Below are 25,224 nucleotides of genomic sequence, written 5' to 3'. Positions count from 1 at the left end.
ACTTAGCAGTAGAGGGTTTGACTCTAGAGTTTCATTTGCTTTATGATTCTATTCTGCCTTCCAAATACTAATTTAATAACCAGTATGGTAGTGAAATTTAGTAATTTTTAATGAGGCCAAAATAATCAGCCTGTCCATTATTATTATTATTATTATTATTATTTTGACAGAGTAGACAGAGAGAGAGAACGGTCTTCCTTTTCCGTTGGTTCACCCTCCAATGACCGCTGCGTCCAATGACCAGGTGCTTCTCCTGGTCTCCCATGCAGGTGCAGGGCCCAAGGACTTGGGCCATCCTCCACTGCACTCCCAGGCCACAGCAGAGAGCTGGCCTAGAAGAGGGGCAACCGGGACAGAATCTGGCGCCCTGGTGTGCCGGCACCGCAGGCGGAGGATTAGCCTATGGAGTCATGGGTGCCGGCCAAGCCTGTCCATTATTAGTACTGAATATTTCCATTATGTAGGCACTTACTTTAGTGATAGGTGTTTTAATGACTCTCTGTCATTCCCTCTTTCTGTCTCTGTAACTGACTTTCAAATAAATCTGTAAAAAAAAAGTACTTGAGAGGCAGGGAGACAAATAGCTCTCATCTTCTGGCTTGCTCACAACAGCTGGGGCTGGACTGAGGCTAAAGCTGGGAGCTGGGAACACAATCTAGTTCTGCCACTTTGTTGGTAGGATTCCATTAATTACTTGAGCCATTACCCTGCTCTTGGAATTTGCTTTAGCAGGAAATTTGAGCTCAGGAGGTAGAGCTGAGAATTGAACCCAGGGGCTCTAATGTGGGATGTGGTCATCTTAGCCACTAGTCTAAATGTCCACTCCTTGACAATTTTTAGTATTTTCAGTTTTTATACTGAGAAACTCACCCTAACTTTGCGATCCAGATGGAGTCATTTAACTTTTTTTTAAGATTTATTTATTTACTTGAAAGGTAGTGAGATAGAGAGAAAGAGAGATCATCAGTCGATTGATCTTCTGTCCTCTGGTTCACTCCCCAAAGGGCCACAGTGACCTGGGATGGGCCAAGCAGAAGTGAGGAGCCAGGGACTCCATATGTGTGTCTCATGTGGGTGACAGGAGCCCAAGCACTTGGGCCATCAGTTGCAGCCTTCCCAGGCATGGAGAAGCCAGGATTCCAACCAGATCTCACTTGGGTTACTGGCAAGTCAGGCAGTGGCTTACTCCACTGTACCACAATGCTGGCCTCTTAAAATGATTATCCTTTATCACTTTGTTTTTTCAGGTTTATATTATATCATCTTTGGCCAAAAGCTGTAAATTTGATATTCTCTTGTTAAGCATCTCATGATATTATTGCTTGGATTTCTTAACATTTTATTAATAAAATTTGCCTGAATTGTTGCTCTCCCCCCTCCATTGTCTTTGTCACACACACATTTTTATAAAGTGCATCTTACTCCTTTGGATATTTCAGTAATCAATAATTTAATTATTTTTATTCTATTTTTTAATTAGGAAATGTAGAATGTAGATATTATGTCAAGATTTGCATGATTCTGAGTATCATTTTCACAAATAAATTATTCTTTCAGAAACTGTTTTGACTGGGTCTACCTCACCTTTACCCTCTCCGGGAAATGGGAATGAAGCTGCACCTGGATCAATTACACAGCCAAAGAAAATTCGAGGAATTGGATTTGGGGATATTTTTAAAGAAGGCTCTGTGAAACTTAGGACAAGAACATCCAGTAGTGAAACAGAAGAGAAAAAAACAGAAAAGGTGATAATGATGAATTTAACTTAGATTAACTCCACTCATTCTCTCCTTAAGCAATTTTAAAAAGATTTATTTGAAAGGCAGAGTTGGGGGATGGCAGCAGAGATTCCTTCATTTGTAGATTTACTCCTCTAATTATCACAACAGCTAGGGCTAAATCAGACTGAAACTAGGAGGCAGGAACTCCCTCTGGATTTCCCATGTGTGTGTGCCAGAAACTTAATGCATGATCAAGAAACTGGATAGGAAATGGAGTAGTCAAGACTTGAACCACCATTCTGATACAAAATGTGGGGATCCCAGGTGGCAAAGCTTAAACAGCCAAGTCATGATGCCCAGTCCTCATTAAGCATTTTTTAAACTGTAAGAGTTAGTTTTCTTTTTTTAAAATTAATAGTTATGAGTGAGAAGGCTGTAAGAAATATTTTTCTCTCCATATTTACAATGATTACTGTTTATGTCTGAATCTTATGAAATCAGCGTGCATGTTTTTCAGAAGCTATTCACAGCTTAATAGCAATTTTTAAATGGAAGGTATTTAGAGGTGTTTTTTTTTGTTTCTTAAGCCAAAATTTTTTTTAAAGATCCATCCATTTTTTTGAGTCAGAGTTAGAGAGAAGTCTTCCATCCACTGGTTTACTCCTCAGATGGCTGCAATGGCCAGGGCTGGGCCAGGCTGAAGCCAGGAGCCAGGAGCTTCCTCTAGAAGCTTCCTCTAGGGCCCAAGCACCTGCACCATCTTCTGCTGCTTTCCCAGGCCATTAGCAGGGAGCCATATCAGAAGTGGAGCAGCTGGGACATGAACCAGTTGTACATATGGGATGCTGTCATTGCAGGTAGCAGCCCCAACCACTCTGCCACAAAGCCAGCCTCTTAAAATTTTATATTTATTTTTAAAGGTTATTTTTTAAATATTTGTTTTATTCATTTGAAAGAGTTAGAGAGAGAGGTAGAGACAGAAAGAGAGGTCTTCCATCTGCTGGTTCACTCCTCAAATGGCCACAACAGCAGGAGCTGAGCTAATCTGAAGCCAAGAGCCAGGAGCTTCCTCCAGGGACTTGGGCTGTCCTTCCGCTGCTTTCCCCGGTGCATTAGCAGGGAACTAGATTGGAGGTGGGACTTGAACCAGCGCCCGTACAGGATGCTGGTACTACAGGCTGGGGCTGTAACTGCTGTACAACAGCATTGGCCCCTATATTTTCTTTTAAAGTGGACTTAAAATAGACCCACTTTAGGTCTGTATAATTGATCTCATTTGTAATAGTGAATTGGGTTCAGGTGAGAGAACTTTTTGCTTTCTGCTAAATTGTCTCCTAGTTTTGAGTCTGTCTGACATAAAGGTTTATGAGGTCCAATTGGTTTCGATTTTGGAATTGTGTAACAGGAATGTTGGAGAAGTAGTTCTTGTATTTTGAGGAACATTAAACTAGATACAGAGCCCCTTCCAATTATTTGGTTAATGATTACATTAGTGATCTTTAAGTCACCGTTAGTGATATCCACTACCCAGACTTTTAGTGAGAGTGATCTATTTCAGGGTAGCCCTTTATAATGGCCTTGTGACTCTTTGATTACTGACCTTAGGAATTAATAAAGTAGGACCACATTGCTATGTTTGTAGATGGCACCAGATTGGTTGTTAGAATTGGGAGAAATGAAAGTGAGTATCTTAAAAGATTAAACTGAAAACACAGTGGTAGGCAAATTAGCAGTGTATTCACAGATTTTTAAGGTCAAATGTACTGTTTATGAGGTAAAAGACTTAATTTATTCAATTACAGCAGAAACATGTCTAGTAGACTTTTTTATTTATTTGAAAGAGTGACATGGAAAGAGGGAGAGACAAACGATTTTCTGTCCTCTGGTTAACTCCCCAAGTGGCTGAAACAGCCAGGGTTGGGCCAGCAGAAGCCAAGAACTGAGGATTCCACCTGGGTCTCCTACCTGAGTAGTAGGGGCTCAAGTACTTGAGCCATCATCTGCTACCCCCCAGGCACATTAATGGAGCTATACTGAAAGTGGAGCTGCCAGGACTTGAACCTTTGCTTCATATGGGGTGTCAGCATTGCAGATGGGCTCATAACCTGCTGTGCCACACACCAGTCATGTCTAGTAGACTTTACTTATAAGGATTGTAACATTCTCTGTGCAGTGAACTGTGATGAGTGTTTTTTTGTTTTGTTTTGTTTTGTTTTGTTTTGACAGGTAGAGTGGACAGAGAGAGAGACAGAGAGAAAGGTCTTCCTTTTCTGTTGGTTCATCCCCCTAATAGCTGCTGTGGCCAGTGCACTGCGCCGATCCTAAGCCAGGAGCCAGGTGCTTCTCCTGGTCTCCCATGCGGGTACAGGGCCCAAGGACTTGGGCCATCCTCCATTGCACTCCTGGGCCACAGCAGAGAGCTGGACTGAAAGAGGAGCAACCGGGATGGAATCTGGCGCCCCAACCGGGACTGGAACCTTGTGTGCTGGCACCGCAGGCTGAGGATTAGCCTATTGAGCCACGGCGCCGGCCATGAGTTTTTTTTTAAATTCTATCTCAGGACTGGCACTGTGGCACAGTGGGTTGAAGCCCTGGCTTGTAGCACCAGTATTCCATATGGGCACAGTTCAAGTCCTGGCTGCTCCACTTCCAACCCAGCTTCCCCGCAATGCTCCTGGGAAAGGAGTAGCGGATGGCTCAAGTCCTTGGGCCCCTGCATTCATGTGGGAGACCCAGACGAAGCTCCTGGCCCCTGGCTTCAGATCTGTTCAGCTCCAGCTTTTGGGGACATTTGGGGAGTGAACCAGCAGATGGAAGACCTCTCTCTTTATCTCTCTCTGTCTCTCTCATTTTCTAACTCTTTCAAATAAATAAGAATAAACCTTTAAAAATATATATATCTCATTTTAAGAGCATGTTTTGTGCTGTTGCTTAAGAATTCACTTTCAAGGCCAGCATTGCTTTGTAGCTGGTTAAGCTGCTGCCTGTGAGGCCATCATCCCATGTAGGCTCCAGTTCAAGACCCACCTGCTGCACTTCCAATCCAGCTCCCTGCCAATGCACCTGGGAAAGCAGCGGATAATGGCCCAAGTGTTTGGGCACCTGCACCCATGTGGGAGACTCAGATGAAGCTCCTGGCTCCTGACTTTGGCCTCGCATAGCCCCAGTATTTAGACAAGGCCATACACAAACTGAAAGTTCTCTCTTTCCTTCAGAGAAAGGTACTCAGAATTTTTTTTTTTAAGTTATATTTATTTTTCACTTGAAAGGCAGAGTTACAGAGTGAGGGAGAGACTAAGAGAGAGAGATCTTCCATCTGCTGATTTACTCCCCAAATGGCCGCAATGGCCAGCTGGGTCAGACTGAAGCCAGAAGCCAGGAGCTTCTGTATCTCCCATGAGGGTACAGGGGCCCAAGCACTTTGGCCATCTTCCGCTGCTTTCCCAGGCACATTAGCAGGGAGCTAGATCGAAAGTAGAGCAGCCGGGACTCAAACTGGTACCCTTTTGGGATGCTTGTGCTGGAGGTAGTAGCTTTACCTGCTATACCACAGAACTGTCCCCTACTTTAGAGATTTTTTTTTTTAAAACCTTTTAGGTTTTTATGTTTTCAATTACATCACTAACCTGGGTATAACTACCACTATGGAAAGCTTAGTAACTGTAAATTGAAAACTTCATTTAATAATACTGTCTTTATTCTAACTTAAAAGTAATTTTTGCCATTCTCTTTGTTTTAGCCTTTAGTCTTACAGCCAATAGGATCCAAAACTCAAAGTGTAGAGATAAAAACAGATACTGAAGGTAAAATAAAAGGTAAGTTTTTAAAATAATAGTTTTATATAGTAGAAACATATTTAAATATATTATTAGATTCATTGAAACATTGTTACACTATACTGCTTGGTCAGAGTATTAAGCCTACTAGATGAAAACATTATGAGGTTAAGGATTTTGGTACGTTCATTTCATTATGTATCTGCCTGCAGTTAGTACTGTATATGGGACAACATACGGGCACTTTGTAAATATTTGAATGATGATGAATGAAATTATTAACATATAGTATTGAATGGAAGTTTTAAATTTAAAAATGTTAAGGTGAATTATTTGTCTTAATAGCTTTTCATATGCATTACACAAAATAGAAGCTTCGAAAGTATTAATCTGTTTGTATAAGCCACATTATTTACATTCTTTATTTCAGCAAAGGAATATTGTAGAACATTATTTGCCTATGAAGGTACTAATGAAGATGAACTTACATTTAAAGAGGGGGAGATAATCCATTTGATAAGTAAGGTAAGATTTTCAGTTTTTCAATGAATTTTATAATTTGTTCACAGAAATATTCCTAAAAATTGTTATATTTTCACATAGAATGTAAACTCTAGAATAGCTAGGACTTCATTTTGTTTTTGAGTCCTGAGAATTAGACACAGAAATACTCATTTATTTGTTTTTTTTTCTTTTGAGTTTATTTTCATTGTCTCTTTCTTAAATAATTGATATGTTTGGAATTTGAAATTTTTTCTAAACTTTTTAAAAAACAGGCATACACTTCCTCTTCACTGGTTTATTCTCCAGTGCCTTCAACAGTCAGAGGTGGGCTAAGCCAAAGATGGGAGCCAGGAACTCAGTCTGTGTCTCCCACTTGGGTGGCCGGGACCCAAGCCATCATTTGCTGTCTCCAGGGTGCACATTAGCGGGAATCTGGAATTGAACGTTGATCAGGGATTGGAACCCAAGCACTCTGATATAGGATGTGAGTGTCTCAAGCTGCTTCTTAACTACCACACTGAAAAGCTGCCCTGAGAATTTTGTTTTAAGATTGATTTTATTTATTTGAAAGACAGAGTTTCAGAAAGAAGTAGAGCTAGAGAGACAGGTCTTCCATCTGCTTGTTCACTCCCCAAATGACTGCAACGGCCAGAGCTGAGCCAGTATGAAGCCAGGAGCCAGGAACTTCCTTTGGGTCTCCCATGCGGCTACAGGGGCCCAAGAACTTGGGTCATCTTCCACTGCTTTCCCAGACCATAACAGAGAGCTAGATTAAAAGTGGAGCAGCTGGGATTTAAACTGGAGCCCTATGGGATGCCGGCGCTGCAGGCTGGGGCTTCAACCCGCTGCACCAAAGCGCCAGCCCCTTGAGAATTATTTTTAATCATCATATTATTCCTTTTCTCTAGTAACTTCAACCATCTAGGTTTCTATTCTTTTTTTTTTTTTGACAGGCAGAGTGGATAGTGAGAGAGAGAGAGACAGAGAGAAAGGTCTTCCTTTTGCCGTTGATTCACCCTCCATTGGCCGCCATGGCTGGTGCGCTGCAGCTGGCACACCGCACTTATTCGAAGGCAGGAGCCAGGTACTTATCCTGGTCTCCCATGGGGTGCAGGGTCCAAGCACTTGGGCCATCCTCCACTGCACTCCCTGGCCACAGCAGAGAGCTGGCCTGGAAGAGGGGCAACCGGGACAGAATCCGGCGCCCCGACCAGGACTAGAACCCAGTGTGCCGGCGCCGCTAGGTGGAAGATTAGCCTATTGAGCTGTGGCGCCGGCCTAGGTTTTTATTCTTAATTTTGTTCCACATCATTTTATTTTTTATAGACACCTATTGTTTGGATCATTGTTAATAATATAAAAATAAGAAAACAACTTAAATATCCACTGGTATGTAAAAAGTTTTGAAACTATTCGTACTGTGAAAAATGATGTAGCTATTTCAAAAAATGATTTTTATAATTTGCTGTGAACCCTAAGACAAAATAGAACTCAGTGCTATGTGGGCATGGACAGATTCTTACAGTAACTCTTTGTAATATAGGGAAATTATAAACATTAGTTTGTGCTATAGCCCTGTAGAATAAATTTTGAAGTTTCTTCCTTTTTTTTTTTTTTTTTTAAGTAAATGTATTTATTTATTTGAAAGGCAGTTTCAGAGAGATCTTTCATCTGTTTGTTCATTCCCCAAATGGCTACAGCAGCTGGAGCTAGGCTGATTTGAAGCTCTGGGTCTCCCACATGGGTGCAGGGACCCAAGCACTTGCACCATCTTCTGCTGATTTCCCAGGTGTATTAGCAGGACCTGGATCGAAAGTGGAGCAGCCGGAACTCAAATCAGCCCCGATAGGGGATGCTGACACTGCAGGTGGCAGCTTTACCTGCTATGCCACAGTGCCAGCCCTTTTCCCTGTTGTATCATATTTACTTGTTATTGTCTGGCTTAGCATATGCAGTGTTTAAAAATGAATTATATTGTATATATTTAAAGTGTATGACATGTTACATTCTTGTATTGATGCTAAAAACAGTATAATGAAACAAATTAATATTTATCATCTCACATGGTTACTCATTTGTGGCAAGCACAGCTAAAGATATATGCATTTTAACATTCATAAAGCTTGGAGTGATAACACCAAATTTTTCTAAGGTTGGGTACTTGGAGGAAACTTAGATAACCTTGCTCATTTCTAAAGCTGCTGAAGAATATGAGTCATCTTTAATATATAAATCATTAAGAAGACTGTTAAGGGGCCAGAGCTTTAGTGCAGCAGGTTAAACCACCACCTGCAATGTCAGCATCCCATGTCAGAGTCCTGGCTCCTCTGCTCCTGATCCAGTTCCCTGCTAATGTGACTGGGAAAGCAGCAAAAGATGACCCAAGTAATTGGTCCCCTGCCATCCGAATGAAATTTCAGGCTCCTGGTTTGGCATAGCCCAGTCCCAACCATTGTACTCTTTTTGGGGAGAGAACCAGCAGATTGAAGATCTTCCAGCAGATAGAAAAACTCTGTCTCTCCCTCTCTTCTGTGTCACTCTGCCTTTCAATTAAATAAATCTTTTTTGAAAAGAAGACTATTAAGAATAATCTTTCCTTCCCTCTCATTCTCTCTCACCCTCCTTGCCTCCCCGCCATATCCATCTTTCCTTTTTTCCTCTCTTTTATTACCCCCACTGCCTTCCTCTCTTTCCTATTCCTTTCATCTTTCTCCTCTCCCTCTGGAGTCTTTTTATCCTTGTATATAGAAATTTTAAATTGATATTTTAAAAAAATCCAATTTTATAATTAGTTCTTAAAGTAATATATGAGGGCCGGTGCCGTGGCTCACTTGGTTAATCCTCTGCCTGCGGCGCTGGCATCTCATATAGGCGTCAGTTCTAGTCCCGGTTGCTCCTCTTCCAGTCCAGCTCTCTGCTGTGGCCTGGGAAGGCAGTGGAGGATGGCCCAAGTGCTTGAGCCCCTGCACCCGCATGGGAGACCAGGAGGAAGCACCTGGCTCCTTGCTTCGAATCAGCTCAGCGCGCTGGCCCTAGTGGCCATTTGGGGGGTGAACCAGCAGAGGGAAGACTTTTCTCTCTGTCTCTCTCACTGTCTAACTCTGCCTGTCAAATAAAAAAAAGTAATATATGTGAATATTTCTTTGAGGGGACCTTATAGTTTGTTCAGGTTGCTTTTTTCTTCTGAAAGAAAAAAATAATGGAATTTTGGGGCTGGCATTGGGTGTTGGTTCAAATCCCTACTATTCCACTTCTGATCCAGCTCCCTGCTATTGGCCTGAGAAGAGCAACTAAAGATGGCCCAAGTGGTTGGGCCCCTGCTACCCAAGTGGGAAACCTGTAGGAAACTCCTGGCTCCTGCCTTCAACCTGGCCCAGCCCTGACTGCTGTGACCAACTGTGGAGTGAACTAGCAGATAGACGATTTCTTTCTATCTCCTTCCGTCTCTCTATAACTCTCTCTTTCAGATAAATAAAATCTTTTTAAAAATAGAGTTTCATATTTTCCCATTTTGTTGTAAACATTTTCCTCATTTAAATATAACTTATTGTCTTAATTATTTTTTGCTTTGTTTTTTAGGAGACTGGAGAAACTGGCTGGTGGAAAGGTGAACTTAATGGTAAAGAAGGAGTATTTCCAGACAATTTTGCTGTTCAAATAAGTGAATTGGATAAAGATTTCCCAGTAAGCTTTTGTTTTTCAATAATACGTAAAGAATAACGCAAGTATTTTTTAAAGTTTTTTATATTGTTATTAAATAGCTTTTATGGAGTTTCACAAAATTATTTATTCACTTATAAGTTATTTGTATAATAGTAAAGCAAAACAGTGTTTCAGTTCTGTGCATTATTCCTGCTTTCTGCTCCCATGACTGTATGTACTAAAAAGTAACCATAGACTGCTTTACTCTATAATTTGAAGAGCAAGAAAAGTCTGGCTGAACTAACTGGATACATTAGTATTTTGATGGAAGAAATTGTATTACTATTTGATACTGTTGGAAAGCCTTAGTTTATTATGGAAGTATTAGTATTTTTCTGTTACTGCATTTTTCGCGACAGCAAGAAGCAGTCTTTGCAGCCCTTATAAAATTTAATGTTTCTCTGTAATTTCTCAGAGAGTCAAGTGAGGTTGAGTTGTTTGTCACTGATCTTTTGGCTTTCTATAACTTGATCCTCTTTGCCTCTGTGGATGGGGGTTTTAATTAATTAATTTTCATTTTATTTGAAAGACAGAAATCTTTAATCTGCTAGTTTGCTTCTGAAATGCCTGCAACAGCCAGACTGAAGCCAGGATTGTTGAACTCCATCCTGGTCTCCCATGTGGGTAGCAGACACCCAAGTACTTGAGCCATGATTTGCTGCTTTTCTGTACTGTAGTACAGTTTGTAGTAGCAAAAAGCTGGATCAGAAGCATAGGAGTGGCCGGCGCTGTGGCTCACTAGGCTAATCCTTTGCCTATGGCGCCAGCACCCCGGGTTCTAGTCCTGGTTGGGGCGCCGGAGTCTGTCCCGGTTGCTCCTCTTCCAGGCCAGCTCTCTGCTGTGGCCCGGGAAGGCAGTGGAGGATGGCCCAAGTGCTTGGGCCCTGCACCCACATGGGAGACCAGGAGGAAGCACCGCCTGGCTCCTGGCTTCAGATTGGTGCAGCACGTGGCTGTGGCAGCCATTTGGGGAGTGAATCAACAGAAGAAAGACCTTTCTCACTGTCTAACTCTGCCTGTCAAAAAACAAAAAGAAAAGAAAAAAGCATAGGAGCGAGGCTTATACCAGGCACTCTGATACTAGATGCAAGAGTCCTAAGCAGTGACTTACTTAAGTACTATGGACAAACACTCATCCCCAAGTTTTCCTTCAAATAAAGACTGATTTATTTGATGAGAAGAGTGACAGTGAGAGAGGCAGAAAGGAGAGGAGTGAAATCTTCTATCTGGAGGTTCACTCCCCAAATGCCCACAACAGCCAGAACAGGGCAAGGCCAAGGCCAGGAATCAAGAACCCCATCTGGGTCTCCCACATGGTGTTAAGGACACAAGTGCTTGGGCCATCATCCTCTGCCTTCCCAGGCACAAGAAGCTGGATTGGAAGTAAAGCAGCTAGGACTTGAGAACTTGCACTCAGACATGGGATGGAGATGTTCCAAATGGCAGCTCAATTACTTCACTACAACACCTACCCACCTGTTGTTTTCTTTTCTTTTCTTTTTTTTTTTTTAATAAAAAAGATCCCTTTTCTTCTCTCTCTCTCTCTCTCTCTTCTTCTTCTTCTTCTTCTTCTTCTTCTTCTTTTTTAAAAGATTTATTTTATTTATTTGAAAGGTAAGAGTTACAGAGACAGAGGAAGAGACAGAGAGATTTTCCATCTTTTGGTTCATTCTCCAAATGGCCATAAGAGCCGAGGCTGGACTAGACTGAAGCCAGGAGTCAGGAGCTTTATCTGGGTCTCCGACTTGGGTTCAGGGACACAAGGACTTGGGCCATCTTCTTCTGCCTTTTCAAGTGTATTAACAGGGAGCTGAATTAGAGGTGGAGCAGCCAGATTTGGAACCAGTACCTACATGGGATGCCAGTGTTGCAGGACTCTGCTTAACCCATTATACCTCAATGGCAGCCCCCTGATTAAATTTTTAAAATAGATGGAAAGAGAGTTAAGAAAGCAGAAGCACACAGCAAAACAGACTACTGTATCTGATTTAACCCAGTACAGAACTCTAACCTTTGCAGCCCTTCCTTTATTTATGCTAACTAATGCTCCTGATTACCCATGGAAACTTAGCTCTCTGAGACTTTTGTTAGATTGCATTCAGTATTGATTCATTCTTAATTAAGCTTTATTTTTATACTTTTCTTAATGAAGAGAATTATTTTTCTTTTTTAAGAAAATTTATTTATTTATTTGGAAGGCAGACTTAGAAGGAGAGGCAGGGGAAAGAGAAAAGAAGAGAGATCTTCTGTCCTGTTTTACTCTTCCAATTGCCACAATGACCAGGGCTGAACCAGGCTGACACCAGGAGCCAGGAATTCTATCCAGGTTTCCCACATGGGTTGCAGTGGCCCAAGCACTTGGGCGTCTTCCATTGCTTTCCCAGGTATATTACCAAGGAAACTGGTAATTGCCTTAATCTGCTGCACATGATGCTGGCCTCTTTTCTTATGTGTTTATATATTATTGCTTGTTCTTTGTTCAGTCTATTAAAAAATTATGTTGAGAGCCAGAGACAGACAAACATACACACACACACACACAGCTCCCATCCTTTGATTCATTACCCATATGTCCACAGCAGCCCTGGGCTAGGGCCAGGCTGAAGCCAGGAGCTAGGAACTCAATCCAGGTTTCCCACATGCATGGCAGGAGCCCAGTTACTTGAGCCATCACTGTTGCTTCCTAGGTTCTGCAATAGCAGGAAGCTGGAGTCAGGAGTATAGCCAGTTATCAAACTCAGGCACCAGTATATGGGACACTGGTGCCTTAACCTCTAGCACAAATGCCTACCCACTTACTAGTCTTTAATTTGGAAAAAGGCAATTTACATGAGTAAAATTATATATCAGGTTTTTTAAGGCATTTGGTCTTAAATATGAATTAATACAAATAAATTAAGGGAAGCCAGCCCTTTGCCTTTAACTTTTCATTTTAGAATTCTGAAGAATTAAGAATGAGAGCTAAGTCTATTTATTGGATTCTGTTTTTTTTTTTTTTTTTAAACAAGGTCTCTCTTTCCTTTTATCCTGCATCCTTCCTCCCAACTCTGATCTTTGAAGGAGGGATAAAATAGGGCTTTGGCGAGGCAGGACAGAATATTTTTACTTATTAATATTTTGGGGAATTTATGCAGTCTAATCATCTTTGAAAAATCTGACTGAATTTTATTAAGGAATTCTAATGGCATAAAATTTGACAGTGACTTTTATGATTAAGATCTTAACATTTAACAATTCTTGGCAAGAATGAGATAAAAAGATTCATATCATTTAATTATCAATTATCAGAATTTATTTTAACTAAATAGTTAATATGTAAATACTCAACTGTTTTCACTGTTAACTATTTTAACAGAAACCAAAGAAACCACCACCTCCTATTAAGGGTCCAGGTATGTAAGAAACACACTATTTCGTGTGCTATTTTTAATATATTCATATCTTAAAATTGTAAAATTGAGTCTGACATAAATCATTATTTTAACAAAAACAAGCATGATACATGGTATATAAATGTTTATAATATATAAAAATTGTTCACATGTGTCAGTATAATTTTTTTAAATGTAGCTTTTTAAAAAAATATTTATTTATTTTACTTGGAAGAGTTACACAGAGAGAGGAGAGGCAGAGAGAGAGGGAGGGAGGGAGAGAGGGAGAGAGGGAGGGGGAGAGGGAGGGGGAGGGAGAGGTCTTCCATCTGATGGTTCACTTCCCAATTGGCTGCAATGGCCAGAACTGTGCTGATCCAAAGCCAGGAGGCAAGAGCTTCATCCGGGTCTCCCACACAGGTGCAGGGGCCCAAGGACTTGGGCCATCTTTTACTGCTTTCCCAGGCCACAGCAGAGAGCTGGACAGGAAGTGGGGCAGCTGGATCTCGAACTGACGCCCATATGGGATGCCGGTGCTTCAGGCCACGACGTTAACCCACTGCACCACAGTGCTGGCCCCAGCATAATTTTTTAAAAAATATTAAGTGAAATGGTTTAAAATAGTCTTAAATAATTCAGATACTTCAGTTATATGAAATTTTGAGTTATTAAATTGATGAAATTTTTAAAAATTTATGTATTTGAAAGTCACAGGGAGACAGGGTGAGACAGAGAGAGAGATTATCCGTCCTCTTGTTTACTCCCCAGATACCCAAAATGGCCGGGGCTAAGACAGACTGAAACCAGGATCCATGTAGCTTCATCCAGGTCTCCAACATGAGTGGCAGAGTCGCAAACAGATAGACCATCTTCTGTTACTTTTTCCAGGCCATTAGCAGGCAGCTGGATTGAGAGTGGAACAGCTGGGACTCAAATAGCTTTACCTGCTGTGCCACAATACCCATACCTAAATTGTTGAAATTTATACCCAAGTAAACCTAATATGTTATTTTGTCTTGTTCACTATTCTGCCTTTTCAAATTAAATCAAATGTTAACATCTGAAACAAATACTAATTATTTACTCTTTTTTTAGAAAGTATGCCAAAGATTGAAAAAAAAAAAGCTGTGAATTTGTATTTTTTAAACTGGTGAATAAAATGTTATGCGTAGAAATATCTTCCGTATATAAAGTTTTATAATTTGGCTTTATTTTCTCCGAGTTCAGTCCCCAAATATCTGATTTTTACAAGTGTTATAAATTTTTCCATTTCTTGAAAAAATTTGCTGTTTTCTAGAGTAATTTAAGTCCTTTCTTTCCCCTTAGTTTCAACTTTATATTTACTGGCCTAACCCCAGAGCAAGGAAAATGTATGTTAAAGGTAATATTTACTGAAGCTGGTGTTGGAGGCTTACTGTGAAGCCGTACTCTTAAGTATGCTAGCCACCAGCCACTTGGTATTTTTAAAAATTTAAGTTGATTTCGAGAAATTCAGTTCCTTAGTCAAAGAGGTCTCATGTCAGGTGGCTTAGTATCACAGAGTTGTCACTGAAGGTGATAGTGGTGGCTCCAGCATTAGAAATTGAGCCTAGTGATTTAAGTACATTGTTTTTTTGTGTTACCATGCTTTCATGTGATACTATTTTTAAACTGATCTTACTTTTTAGCCATGTCTTCATGTCTGTGCTCTGAAATTATTTTTTGAAAAAAGTGTTAACTTTGTTTTTACCCCCAGCTCCAAAGCCTGACTTGATTGCTGCGGAGAAGAAGTATTTTCTGTTAAAGCCTGAAGAAAAAGGTGGGACTAATATTTTTTTTCACTGTCATGAAAGTAATTCTTTCTTTGTCTTTTTGAATAAATAAGTTTTTTCATACTGGGTCATTTAACTTGATTTTTAGCAAGCATTTAGTGTTTGCAATATTTGGAGTTTTCTGGGAGGAAGTAATTTATCGAGATTTATAGAAAATTAAGATTTTTACTCAAACTGATACCAATCTATACCCATTAAAAATGAAACCATTACTTTGGTAAGATGTGATATTAATCATGATTATTTCAAATAATATATAAGAAAACTAAGCATTAAATAACTTTCCTGTTTCAACATATGGAAATATTTATGTATTTAATCTTACTGCTTGTGTTTGTCATGTAAATTTGGAAAATTATTCTATAATAACCATGCATATTTTGCTAAAATTATTACTCATTTTTTAAAAGAAGTTTTATTTTTAACTGATACATAAAAATTATACCTATTTATGGGATGCCGTGTGATGTCTTGATGCATGTATGTATTGTGTAATGTTCAAATCAAGGTAAAACTTATCTCCTTAAACATTTATCATATCTTTTTGGTGAAAACAACCTAAATCTTCTTTTCTAGTTTTTTGTTTTAATAGTCCATTATCATCTATAGTCACCACTATGTGTGACCTTTTTTTTCCCCCATTAATTTGGACGAAGTATATTCTTCTCATATTTTTCTTTTAGTGTGGAAATATTTGCAATAGTTGTCTCTAGTAGATTAGTTTATAGATGCACAAAAATTTCAATTCTATTTTAAGATGTTTTTATTTCCTTTGCCAGTGTTATAGTTTAGCCTATTCTCTCTCTCTCTTTAAAGATTTATTTATTTCTTTGAAAGACAGAGTTTAGAGAGAGAGGGAGTGAGAGACAGAGCCTCCATACACTAGTTCACTCCACCAATGGCCACAATGGATGGAGCTGAACTGGTCTGAAGCCAGGAGCCAGGAGAGGCCTACACACCCATGCCATACTCTGCCACTTTCCCAGGCACATTAGCAGGGAGCTGGATTGGAAGTGGAACAGCTGGGGCTGGAACCGTTGCCTAAATGAGACGCCGACATCACAGGCTGTGGCCTTACCCACTGTGCCACAATTCTGCCCCCTCCACCCCATTCTGTCTCTTGCCTAAAGAAATACTAACTGGGGCATGAACCAGTAGATGGAAGATTTCTCTCCCTCTCTGTCTCTCCATCTCTAACTCTGCCTTTCAAATAAATGAAGCTTAAAAAAATAATCTTTTTTTTTTTTTTTTAGCTTTTATTTAATGAATATACGTTTCCAAAGTACGAATAATGGATTACTATGGCTTCCCCCCCATACCGTCCCTCCCACCCACAACCCTCCCCTTTCCCACTCCCTCTCCCCTTCCATTCACATCAAGATTCATTTTCGATTATCTTAATATACAGAAGATCAGCTTAGTATACATTAAGTAAGGATTTCAACAGTTTGCTCCCACACAGAAACATAAAGTGAAAAATAATAGATGATTTTTTTTTAATGATGATGAAATCAGATCAGACCTATTGTCATGTTTAATCCCAGTGAGAGTCAAGTTGGGAGTTGATAGTTTCTTTTCTTTTCTTTTCTTTTCTTTTCTTTTTTTTTTTTTTTTTTACAGAGGATCAGTTTAGTATGCATTAAGTAAAGATTTCAACAGTTTGCACCCCCATAGAAACACAAAGTGAAATATATTATTTGAGTACTCGTTATAGCATTAAATCTCAATGCACAGCACATTAAGGACAGAGATCCTACATGAGGAGTAAGTGCACAGTGACTCCTGTTGTTGACTTTACCAATTGACACTCCTGTCTATGGCATCAGTAATCTCCCTATGCTCCAGTCATGAGTTGGAAAAAAATAATCTTAAGCAATTTCTCTCACTTTAGCCCTTTTTCTGGCTTGTACTTCCCCTTGTTGCCAGGATGATATTTTTTAATAGATGGTTTTTCAGAGCAGTTTTGGAGTCATAGCATAATTAAGCCAAAAGTACCAAGAATTCCCTTATATTTTACATCAGCATCTCAGCATATTAGTGTGTTTATTACTGTCAAGGAGCTTATATTGACACATCACTGTCATCTAAAATCTGAAGTTTATATTGGAGTTTGCTCCTGTTGTACATTTTGTAGTTTCAGACAATTGCATAATGACATATATCCACCATTGTACTGTCAAACAGAGTAATTTGGCAACCACTAATATTTGTTTATGAAATAGGGGCAGACAAAAAGAATCAGAGAGCTCCTGTCCAGTAGTTCACTTCAGTAATGCCCCCAACATCTGGGCCTGGGTCAGGTCAAAGCCTGGAACTGGGAACTTAAACGGCATCACTCAAGTGGGTGGTAGGGCCCCAAGTGCTTGGGTCATCAAGTACTTGTGCCTCCCAGGGTGTATGTCAACAGGTTGCTAGAATGGGGATTGAAACTGTTCACTACTCAGGTACTCTGATGTGGGGTGCAGATATCTTTATCAATGTCTTACTGCTAGGCCAAATCCCTGTCCTGTGTTTTTACTGTTTCTATTCTTTTGCTTTTTCCAGAATGTCATATAGTTAGAATAATACAATATGAAGCCTTTTTAGAGTGGATTCCTTCACTTAATGATATGCAAGTAAAATTTCTCCCATGTTTTCTCATGGTTTTGTAATTAATTTGTTGTTAGTATAAATAACATTCCATCATCTACATATACTACACTTTATCCACTCACTGAGCAATATCTTCATTGCTTCCATGGTTGTGAGTTATTAATAAAGCTGCTGTAAACATGTGTCCATGTTTTTGTGTGGACATATATCAGTTCATATGGTTAAATAGTAAGGAGTGGGATTGCTATATCATATGGTAAAGGTATGTTTAGTTTTGTAAGCTACTACCAAATTGTTTTTTGAAGTAACTATTACCATTTTGCATTCCCAGTAGCAATGAATGAGAGTTTCTGTTGGTTTACATTTTTGCAATCCTTTGATATTGTCAGTTGATTTGGATTTTGACCATTCTGCTAGGTGTATTAGTGGAATCTTGTTTTAATTTACATCCTTCAAATGATAGACAGTGTTGAAATTCTTCATGGGCTTACTTTTTATACTTTGGTGAAGTGTTTCAGGTTTTTGGCCTGCCTTTTAACTAGAGATTCGTTTTACTCTTGTTGATTTTTAAGTTATTTATGTATTTTGGACAATAGTCCTTTATTAGATGGGTCTTCTACAAATATTTTTTCCCAATCTGTTGCTTTTCTTCTTGTGGAGCACAGGTTTTAAATTTTATTGAGATTCAGCTAATCAGACATTTCTTTCATGAACCATGTTTTATTGTCATACCCAAGGCCATCTTGATTTTCTCCTCTGTTATTTTCTACGGGCTTTGTATTTTACATTTGGGTCTATGATCCATTTTGAGGTATCTTTGCAATGAGTGTAATAGTTTTTTCTGGGTTCCTATTTTTGCATGTGGATATCCAGTTGATCCACCACCACTTGTTGAAAAGACTTTCATTCTTCAAATCACAATCAAAAATCTAAGTGTGAGACTATAAATACTGACCTCCAAATTCCATTTTGGTATCTTCTTCCACTCTTCTCTTTCAGTAAATCTGTCATTCACTATCTATTCCCTTAATATGTCATGTGCGTTCTTTTTTTTAATTTTTTAAAATTCAAAAGCAAGATTTATTAGAGTCAAAGACCTCCAGCCAGAGAGACAGAAAGGGCTTCCAAGAAAGGAAAAAACCCAAAGGGGCTGGTGGTAGTGGGGTGTCATGTACCTTTATCGCTTTGCACAGACTGCTCAACACTGAATCTTTTTGTGATCCCTGTTTTTTTAACAATTAAGAATTACATATATATATATACACACACACACACACACACACATATCATACATAGTCTCGGATTAGTTACTTGTAATTTATTTTTTTTAAAGATTTATTTATTTATTTGAAAGTCAGAGTTACACAGAGAGAGGAGAGGCAGAGAGAGAGGTCTTCCATCCACTGGTTCACTCCCCAATTGGCCGCAACGGCTGGAGCTGTGCCGATCCAAAGCCATGAGCCGGGAGCTTCTTCCAGGTCTCCCATGCGGGTGCAGGGGCCCAAGGTGTTGGGCCATCCTCTACTGCTTTCCCAGGCCATAGCAGAGATCTGGATTGGAAGCAGAGCAGCTGGGTCTCGAACCTGCACCCATATGGGATGCCAGCACTGCAGGCAGTGGTTTAACCCGCTATGCCACAGTGCCGCCCCATTGTAATTTAATTATTGTTAGTTGTAAGTTTGGATCAGTTTGTTTTAGTATTTGGCTATATTGTCTATTCTACCTGAAAAACTCATCCTACCAAGATATGTAGTACCAGATGTAAGAAGTATATTGCTAGGAGCTTCCTCCTGGTCTCCTGTGCAGGTGCAGGGCCCCAAGCACTCGGGCCATCCTCCACTGCCTTCCTGGGCTACAGCAGAGAGGTGGACTGGAAGAGGAGCAACCGGGACTAGAACCAGCACCCATATGGGATGCCAGTGCTGCAGGCATAGGATTAACCAAGTGAGCCACGTGCTGGCCCCAGAATGTTCTTGTTCACATGACATTGTTTCTTTTTTTTTTTTTTAAAGATTTATTTATTTATTTAAAAGAGCTACACAGAGAGAAAAGCAGAGGCAGAGAGAGGAAAGAGGTCTTCCATCTGATGGTTCACTCCCCAGTTGGCCACAATGGCTGGAGATGTGACAATCCAATGCCGGGAGCCAGGAGCCTCCTCCAGGTCTCCTATATGGGAGCAGGGGCCCAGGGTCTTTCGGCCATCTTCTACTGCTTTCCCAGGCCATAACAGAGAGCTGGACCAGAAGTGGAGCACCTGAGGCTCTAACTGGTGCCCATATGGGATGCTGGCACTGCAGGCAACGACCTCATCCACTACACTGTAGCGCCAGCCCTGACATTGTTTCATAGATGAAGGGATAGGAAAAATGTCATCATTTTTCTGGTGTGCTTTGTCATGAGAGAGAGACAGAATCCATCTGATTGTTAAATATTGGCAAACTATTTTATTTAAAAAGAACTTTTTATTAATATAAAAAGAACAGACTTTATGCATTCCATGAATATTTTTCTTTTACATAATAAAGTTCCACCCTTATTTTCACAGTCAAGAGACTTTTTCAGACAATAGCCAGGACCAATTTGAGGAGACTTAAGCTTTCCAACAATGGAATACAGTGCTTCTATTACCACATGTGTTTATGATTTTTCTCTTTTAAGATCTTATTTTCACAGAAGATATTCTTTATGAAAGCTGTGTTTTGTTTTGGAGGGACGAAAAATGTTACTAGAAACTATGAAATTGATCACCACACTACCCTTGATTCTTAAATGACTCTAATTGTTTCATGATATACTTTTCCATATCTTTAGGATAGTATCGTTGTCTACTCTCTGGTTCCAGTCATCCTATGAATTTTCTCAAACTTGCTTAGCAGCTTTCTCTACCTTGTTTTCTCAGAGATACCTAGAATGCTGACTTTGCTGAGTCTCAGGAGAGTAATATTGTCAGTACTTTGAGAAATCTTTTTATTTTGGGGAGTGAACCAGCAGATGAAAGATTAATCTGTCTCCCTCCATCTGTCATTCTGCTTTTCAATAAAATGAAATGAGTCTTTGAAAACAAAAACAAAAACAAAAATACAAAAAAAAAAAAAAAAAAAAAGAAATTGAACCTAGGTACTCTGATGTGGAATACTAGAGTCTTAACCTACCATGTTAAAGGCTGTTCCCTTTACAGAATATGTGTAGTATATGACTTAGGTATTAGTGTTTTTATTGGTCTCCTGATAATTCTAATCTGAAGACAAAATTGAGACCTACTTTTCTAGGTCATGCATAGAATAATGTTCATTTGTTTAGATCTTGCCTTGCTCCAATTAGTATTAAGGGTTTCAGAATTTATCATATGGGTGTCTAATGTATGTTTCTCTCATGTGTATGTGAGATAAATACATATTAAGATATGATATAATACATATTAACATTAATATGTTTTAAAGTTTCCTATTGAAAATGAGCAGAAAAAAATCAAACTTACAATGTTGTCTCAATGAACCATTATTGATTACATTAACCTTAGTTTCAACTACCAGGTTTTAGATGATCTGGTACCTGCCAAATTCTGTAATCTCTCTCACATGTCTTCCCTTTTTGTTGATCATGTGTATAGTCTAGTCTACCACTGTATGATATTCATAGAATAACTGTTTTTCCCTACATTTACATGATATAATCCCCTTTCCCTAGAACCTTCTTTCTCTGGAATTATGCTCCCCTTCATAATTTTTTCATGTATAATTCTTTCATATTTTTCTGGTACATCTATTGATTATAAAATTTGAAGGATTTTTAAACATTTGAGGAATTCTATGGTTTTACATGTTCAGATTTTTTTAATACTCACTGGTGCTATTTGCATAGGTGCAGCAGTGTGGATGGTAGAATGTGTTATAGATAAAAGAAATTTGAACTGTTGAGAACAAAGAACAGAAATTTTTTATCCAAACTAACCTAAACAGTAGGGAAACAATTTTACATAATGGAAAGTCCAAAAGTAGGCATGATGTGATGGATAACTCAGTGCTTTAATTATATATCTGAATTGCAAATTTATCTCTTCTGCTTTCCTCACTGTCCACTTTAACTTCAGGTTGGTTTATAGGAATGCTAACAGAATTAGGGCAACTTGATTTTGACAACAAAGGGAGGAAAAAGTATCGCCAATATAATATACATATTTTTCAATTTCTTGGGTCAACTTTAGTCACATGGTCACTTCTAGAACAGTAAGACTTATAAGAAGAATGTTGTGTACTGATTGGCTGAGGTTAATCATAGGAAGGTAGGAGGGATTTGGGTGAATCAGCTATGTTGTCTGCTGAAGATGGTCAAATACATTTAGACTTTACTGTAACACTGGCAATTCTAGGAGATTTAGGTTATACATTAGCACAGCTTGTTGGTTAATCAGAACATAATTATTGTGAGGATGTGGAGATGAGAAAGAAAGTGAGAATAAAAGACTGTTTATGGGACAAAGTATGAGTGAGTTCAGCTTTTGACATGGAGTTTTATATGAATGTAAGAAACATGGAATCTGAACCTTTGCTAACAGTTTATAGTTAGTGTTAATTTGGAAGGTGCTTTCCTGTAAATTAGATGTTAAATTTAGGATATTGGTTCAAGAAGATTGCTTAAAACAAGAATGGGAAGAGAGTGTAACATAGATTTATTAGAATTTGTACTTTCAGAAGCTATTAGATGAACTGGAATTTTAGACGAAGATTGACAGTGATCAAAAAAAAAAAAAAAAAACAGAGACTGATCAGAGAGCAGTATCATAAAACCCATGGGAATAGATATGCGTCAAAGACCAAGATTAAGGTAAAGAGAGTAAGGAGTAAGGAGAGTGTGACATCTAAACTTGTGTTTTCTTTTTTGATGTATTTGCCAATTCTGGTACCTAAGATTATAAAAAGAATTTTCAATAGACTTTTGGATTCAAAGACTTAGAGTTCAAAACCCACAGAAAAGAAGATATCTGGATAAACTCCTAGGTTTTGAATTGATTTTCAAAGAATTTCTCTCTTGTAGGAAGTATGAAATAAAAGTAGACTTCTCAAGATCACTGAAGCTCAACTTCTAATCACTTCACTCCTTGATTATAGGAAGTTATAATGGAGTTTTTACTGTCCCTATCTTGGCTGGCTAATAGAAGTGATATTAAGTCTATTCCATGGGGAACATGACATTACTTAGAGCTTTAAATTATCAGTGTAATCAACTGGAAGTGAAGGATTAGAAAAAGATGTACCAGGAAAATGGAAACCAAAAACAAGCAGGAGTAGCTATCCTCATATCAGATAAAACAGACTTTAAATCAAAAACTGTAAAAAGAGTCAGGGAGGGACATTATATTTTGATAAAAAGTTTGATTTAGCAAGAAAACATAACGATCATAAATATATACACACCCAACACAAGACCACCCAGATATATACAACAAATATTATTAGATCTAAATAGGAGAGATACTCTCCTGTGCAGTAATAGTGGGATGACTTCAACACCTCACTCTCATCAATGGACAGATTATCTAGACAGAAAATCAATGAAGATACATTGGAGTTGACCATACTGTTGAGCAAATGAACTTAACAGACATTTACAGGACATTTCGTTTGACAGCTATAGAATGCACCTTAATCTCATCAGCACATGGAACATGTTCTAGGATAGATCACATATTGGGCCACCAATCAAGTTTCTGTAAATTTAAAAATATTGACATCATACCATGTATCTTCTCAGACCACAAAGGACTAAAACTAGAAATCAACAATAAGAACAATAGAAAACTCATAAATATGTAGAATTTATACAACATGCTACTGAATGATCTCAGGATCACTGAAGAGATTAAAAAGGAGATGAAAAACTTTCAAAATAAAATGAAAACACAACATATCAAAACCTGTGGGATACAATGAAAGCAATATTAAGGTGGAAGTTTATAGTGTTAAGAGCCAGCATTAAAAAATGCCCCCAAAACAGCAGGAAGAAAGAAATACTAAGGATCACAGCAGAAATAAATGATATTGAAACAAAATAAATTTTATAAGATAAGCAAAACAAAGAGCTAATTTTTTTGAGAAGATAAAATAAACCTTTAGCCAGACTAACAGATTTTAAAAACTCAAATAAGTAAAATCAGCCATGAAAAAGAAGCTACTACAACTGACACCACTGGCATACAAAGAATCATAAGAAGCTACTATGAAAAACTGTATGCTGATAAACTGGAAAACCTGGAAGAAATGGATAACATCCTGGATAAATATAACTTATCAAGATTAAATTTAAAAGATATACCCAAGGCTGGCACCATGGAACACTTGGTTAATCCTCCGCCTGCAGCACCGGCACCCCAGGTTCTAGTCCTGGCTGGGGCTTCGGATTCTGTCCCAGTTGCTCCTCTTCCAGTTCAGCTCTCTGCTGTGGCCCGGGAGTGCAGTGGAGGATGGCCGAGGTCCTTGGGCCCTGCACCCGCATGGGAAACCAGGAGGAAGCACCTGGCTCCTGGCTTCAGATCGGCGCAGCACGCCGGCCACAATGCACTGGCCATAGTGGCCACTTGAGGGGTGAACCAACGAAAAAAGGAAGACCTTTCTCTCTCTCTCTCTCTCTCTCTCTCTCACTCTCACTCTCACTCTCACTCTCACTCTCACTCTCACTCTCTAACTCTGCCTGTCAAAAAAATAAATAAATAAATAAAAAAGAAGATACACCCAGTCTAAACAGACCCATAACAAGCAATGAGATTGAAATAGTAACTGAAAGTCTTCCATGAAAGAAAAATCCAGGACCTGATGATGACTTTACTACTGAATTCTACCAAACATTTAAAGAGGAACTAACTCTAATACTCTTCAAAATTTTCAAAAATATTTAACAATATGGAACTCTTCCAAACTCTTTTTTATGAGTCCAACATCACTACCAAAACCAAGACACAACTTTAAAGAAAACTACAGACCGATATTGTTGATAAACAGATGTGAAGATTCTCAGCAGTATACTAGCAAATTGAATCCAAAACCATATCAAAAAAGATCATATGTCACAATCAACTGTGATTTATCCCAGAGATGAAAGAGTGGTTCAACACTCGCAAATTGATATCATAAATCACATCTATGTATAAATGGTTTATCCATTTTCTTTATCCATTCATCTGTTGATAGACAACTTGGTTTTCATGTGTATATATATACATATATAAACAATAGAATATTATTCAGCTATAAAAAGAGTAAAATTCTGCCATTTGGATGAAAATAGATGCAAGTTGAGGACATCATGTTGATTGAAATAAGCAGAACACAGAAAGGCAAATATTGCATGTGCTGCCTTATATGTGGGAGCTAAAGTTTAAGGGGAAAAATACAAGGAATGCTTGTGTGTGTCAGTATTGCTGAAGATAGTTTTATCAAACTTTTTTTTATATCTTGTCAAACCAGTGGTTAAGAATGTTATACTACTGTAGTTTTATTGATCTATAATTGCTTTAAAATTTACCTTATATGAGTGAAATGCTCATCTTTCCATCTGACTGTTGTTTATATTCCTTGTATTTATTCCTGTTAAACTAGGATCTTTTTGCTTTTTACCTAATATAACCTTCATTTCATGGAAAATTAAGCCCTTGAATGTACTGTAAATTAAAAATGTATCTTAAAAACTATAAACAGAGAGGGAGGAAGGAAAAATTGTATCCATGAACTATGTTGAATCTATTAAACACTAA

The 25,224-nt window shown here is 38.7% G+C and overlaps 1 protein-coding gene across 3 annotated transcripts in view; it reads left to right on the top strand.

The window, feature by feature from the left end:
• The window catches only part of CD2AP (CD2 associated protein), a 138,242-nt gene that overhangs the window by 81,885 nt on the left and 31,133 nt on the right, over positions 1 to 25,224 (top strand). For all 3 annotated transcript variants that reach the window (XM_008263019.4, XM_051854659.2, XM_051854660.2), the window contains 6 exons: positions 1,558 to 1,745; positions 5,461 to 5,536; positions 5,928 to 6,022; positions 9,581 to 9,685; positions 13,059 to 13,095; positions 14,810 to 14,872. In XM_008263019.4, coding sequence (XP_008261241.2) covers positions 1,558 to 1,745; positions 5,461 to 5,536; positions 5,928 to 6,022; positions 9,581 to 9,685; positions 13,059 to 13,095; positions 14,810 to 14,872 — 564 coding nt within the window. The remainder of the gene's footprint in view (positions 1 to 1,557; positions 1,746 to 5,460; positions 5,537 to 5,927; positions 6,023 to 9,580; positions 9,686 to 13,058; positions 13,096 to 14,809; positions 14,873 to 25,224) is intronic.

The sequence above is a fragment of the Oryctolagus cuniculus genome, chromosome 5 (assembly GCF_964237555.1).
Source record: "Oryctolagus cuniculus chromosome 5, mOryCun1.1, whole genome shotgun sequence".
In the NCBI taxonomy this organism is placed as follows: domain Eukaryota; kingdom Metazoa; phylum Chordata; class Mammalia; order Lagomorpha; family Leporidae; genus Oryctolagus; species Oryctolagus cuniculus.
Note: the sequence above shows the minus strand (reverse complement) of the source record. Positions and strands in the feature narration are given on the sequence as shown.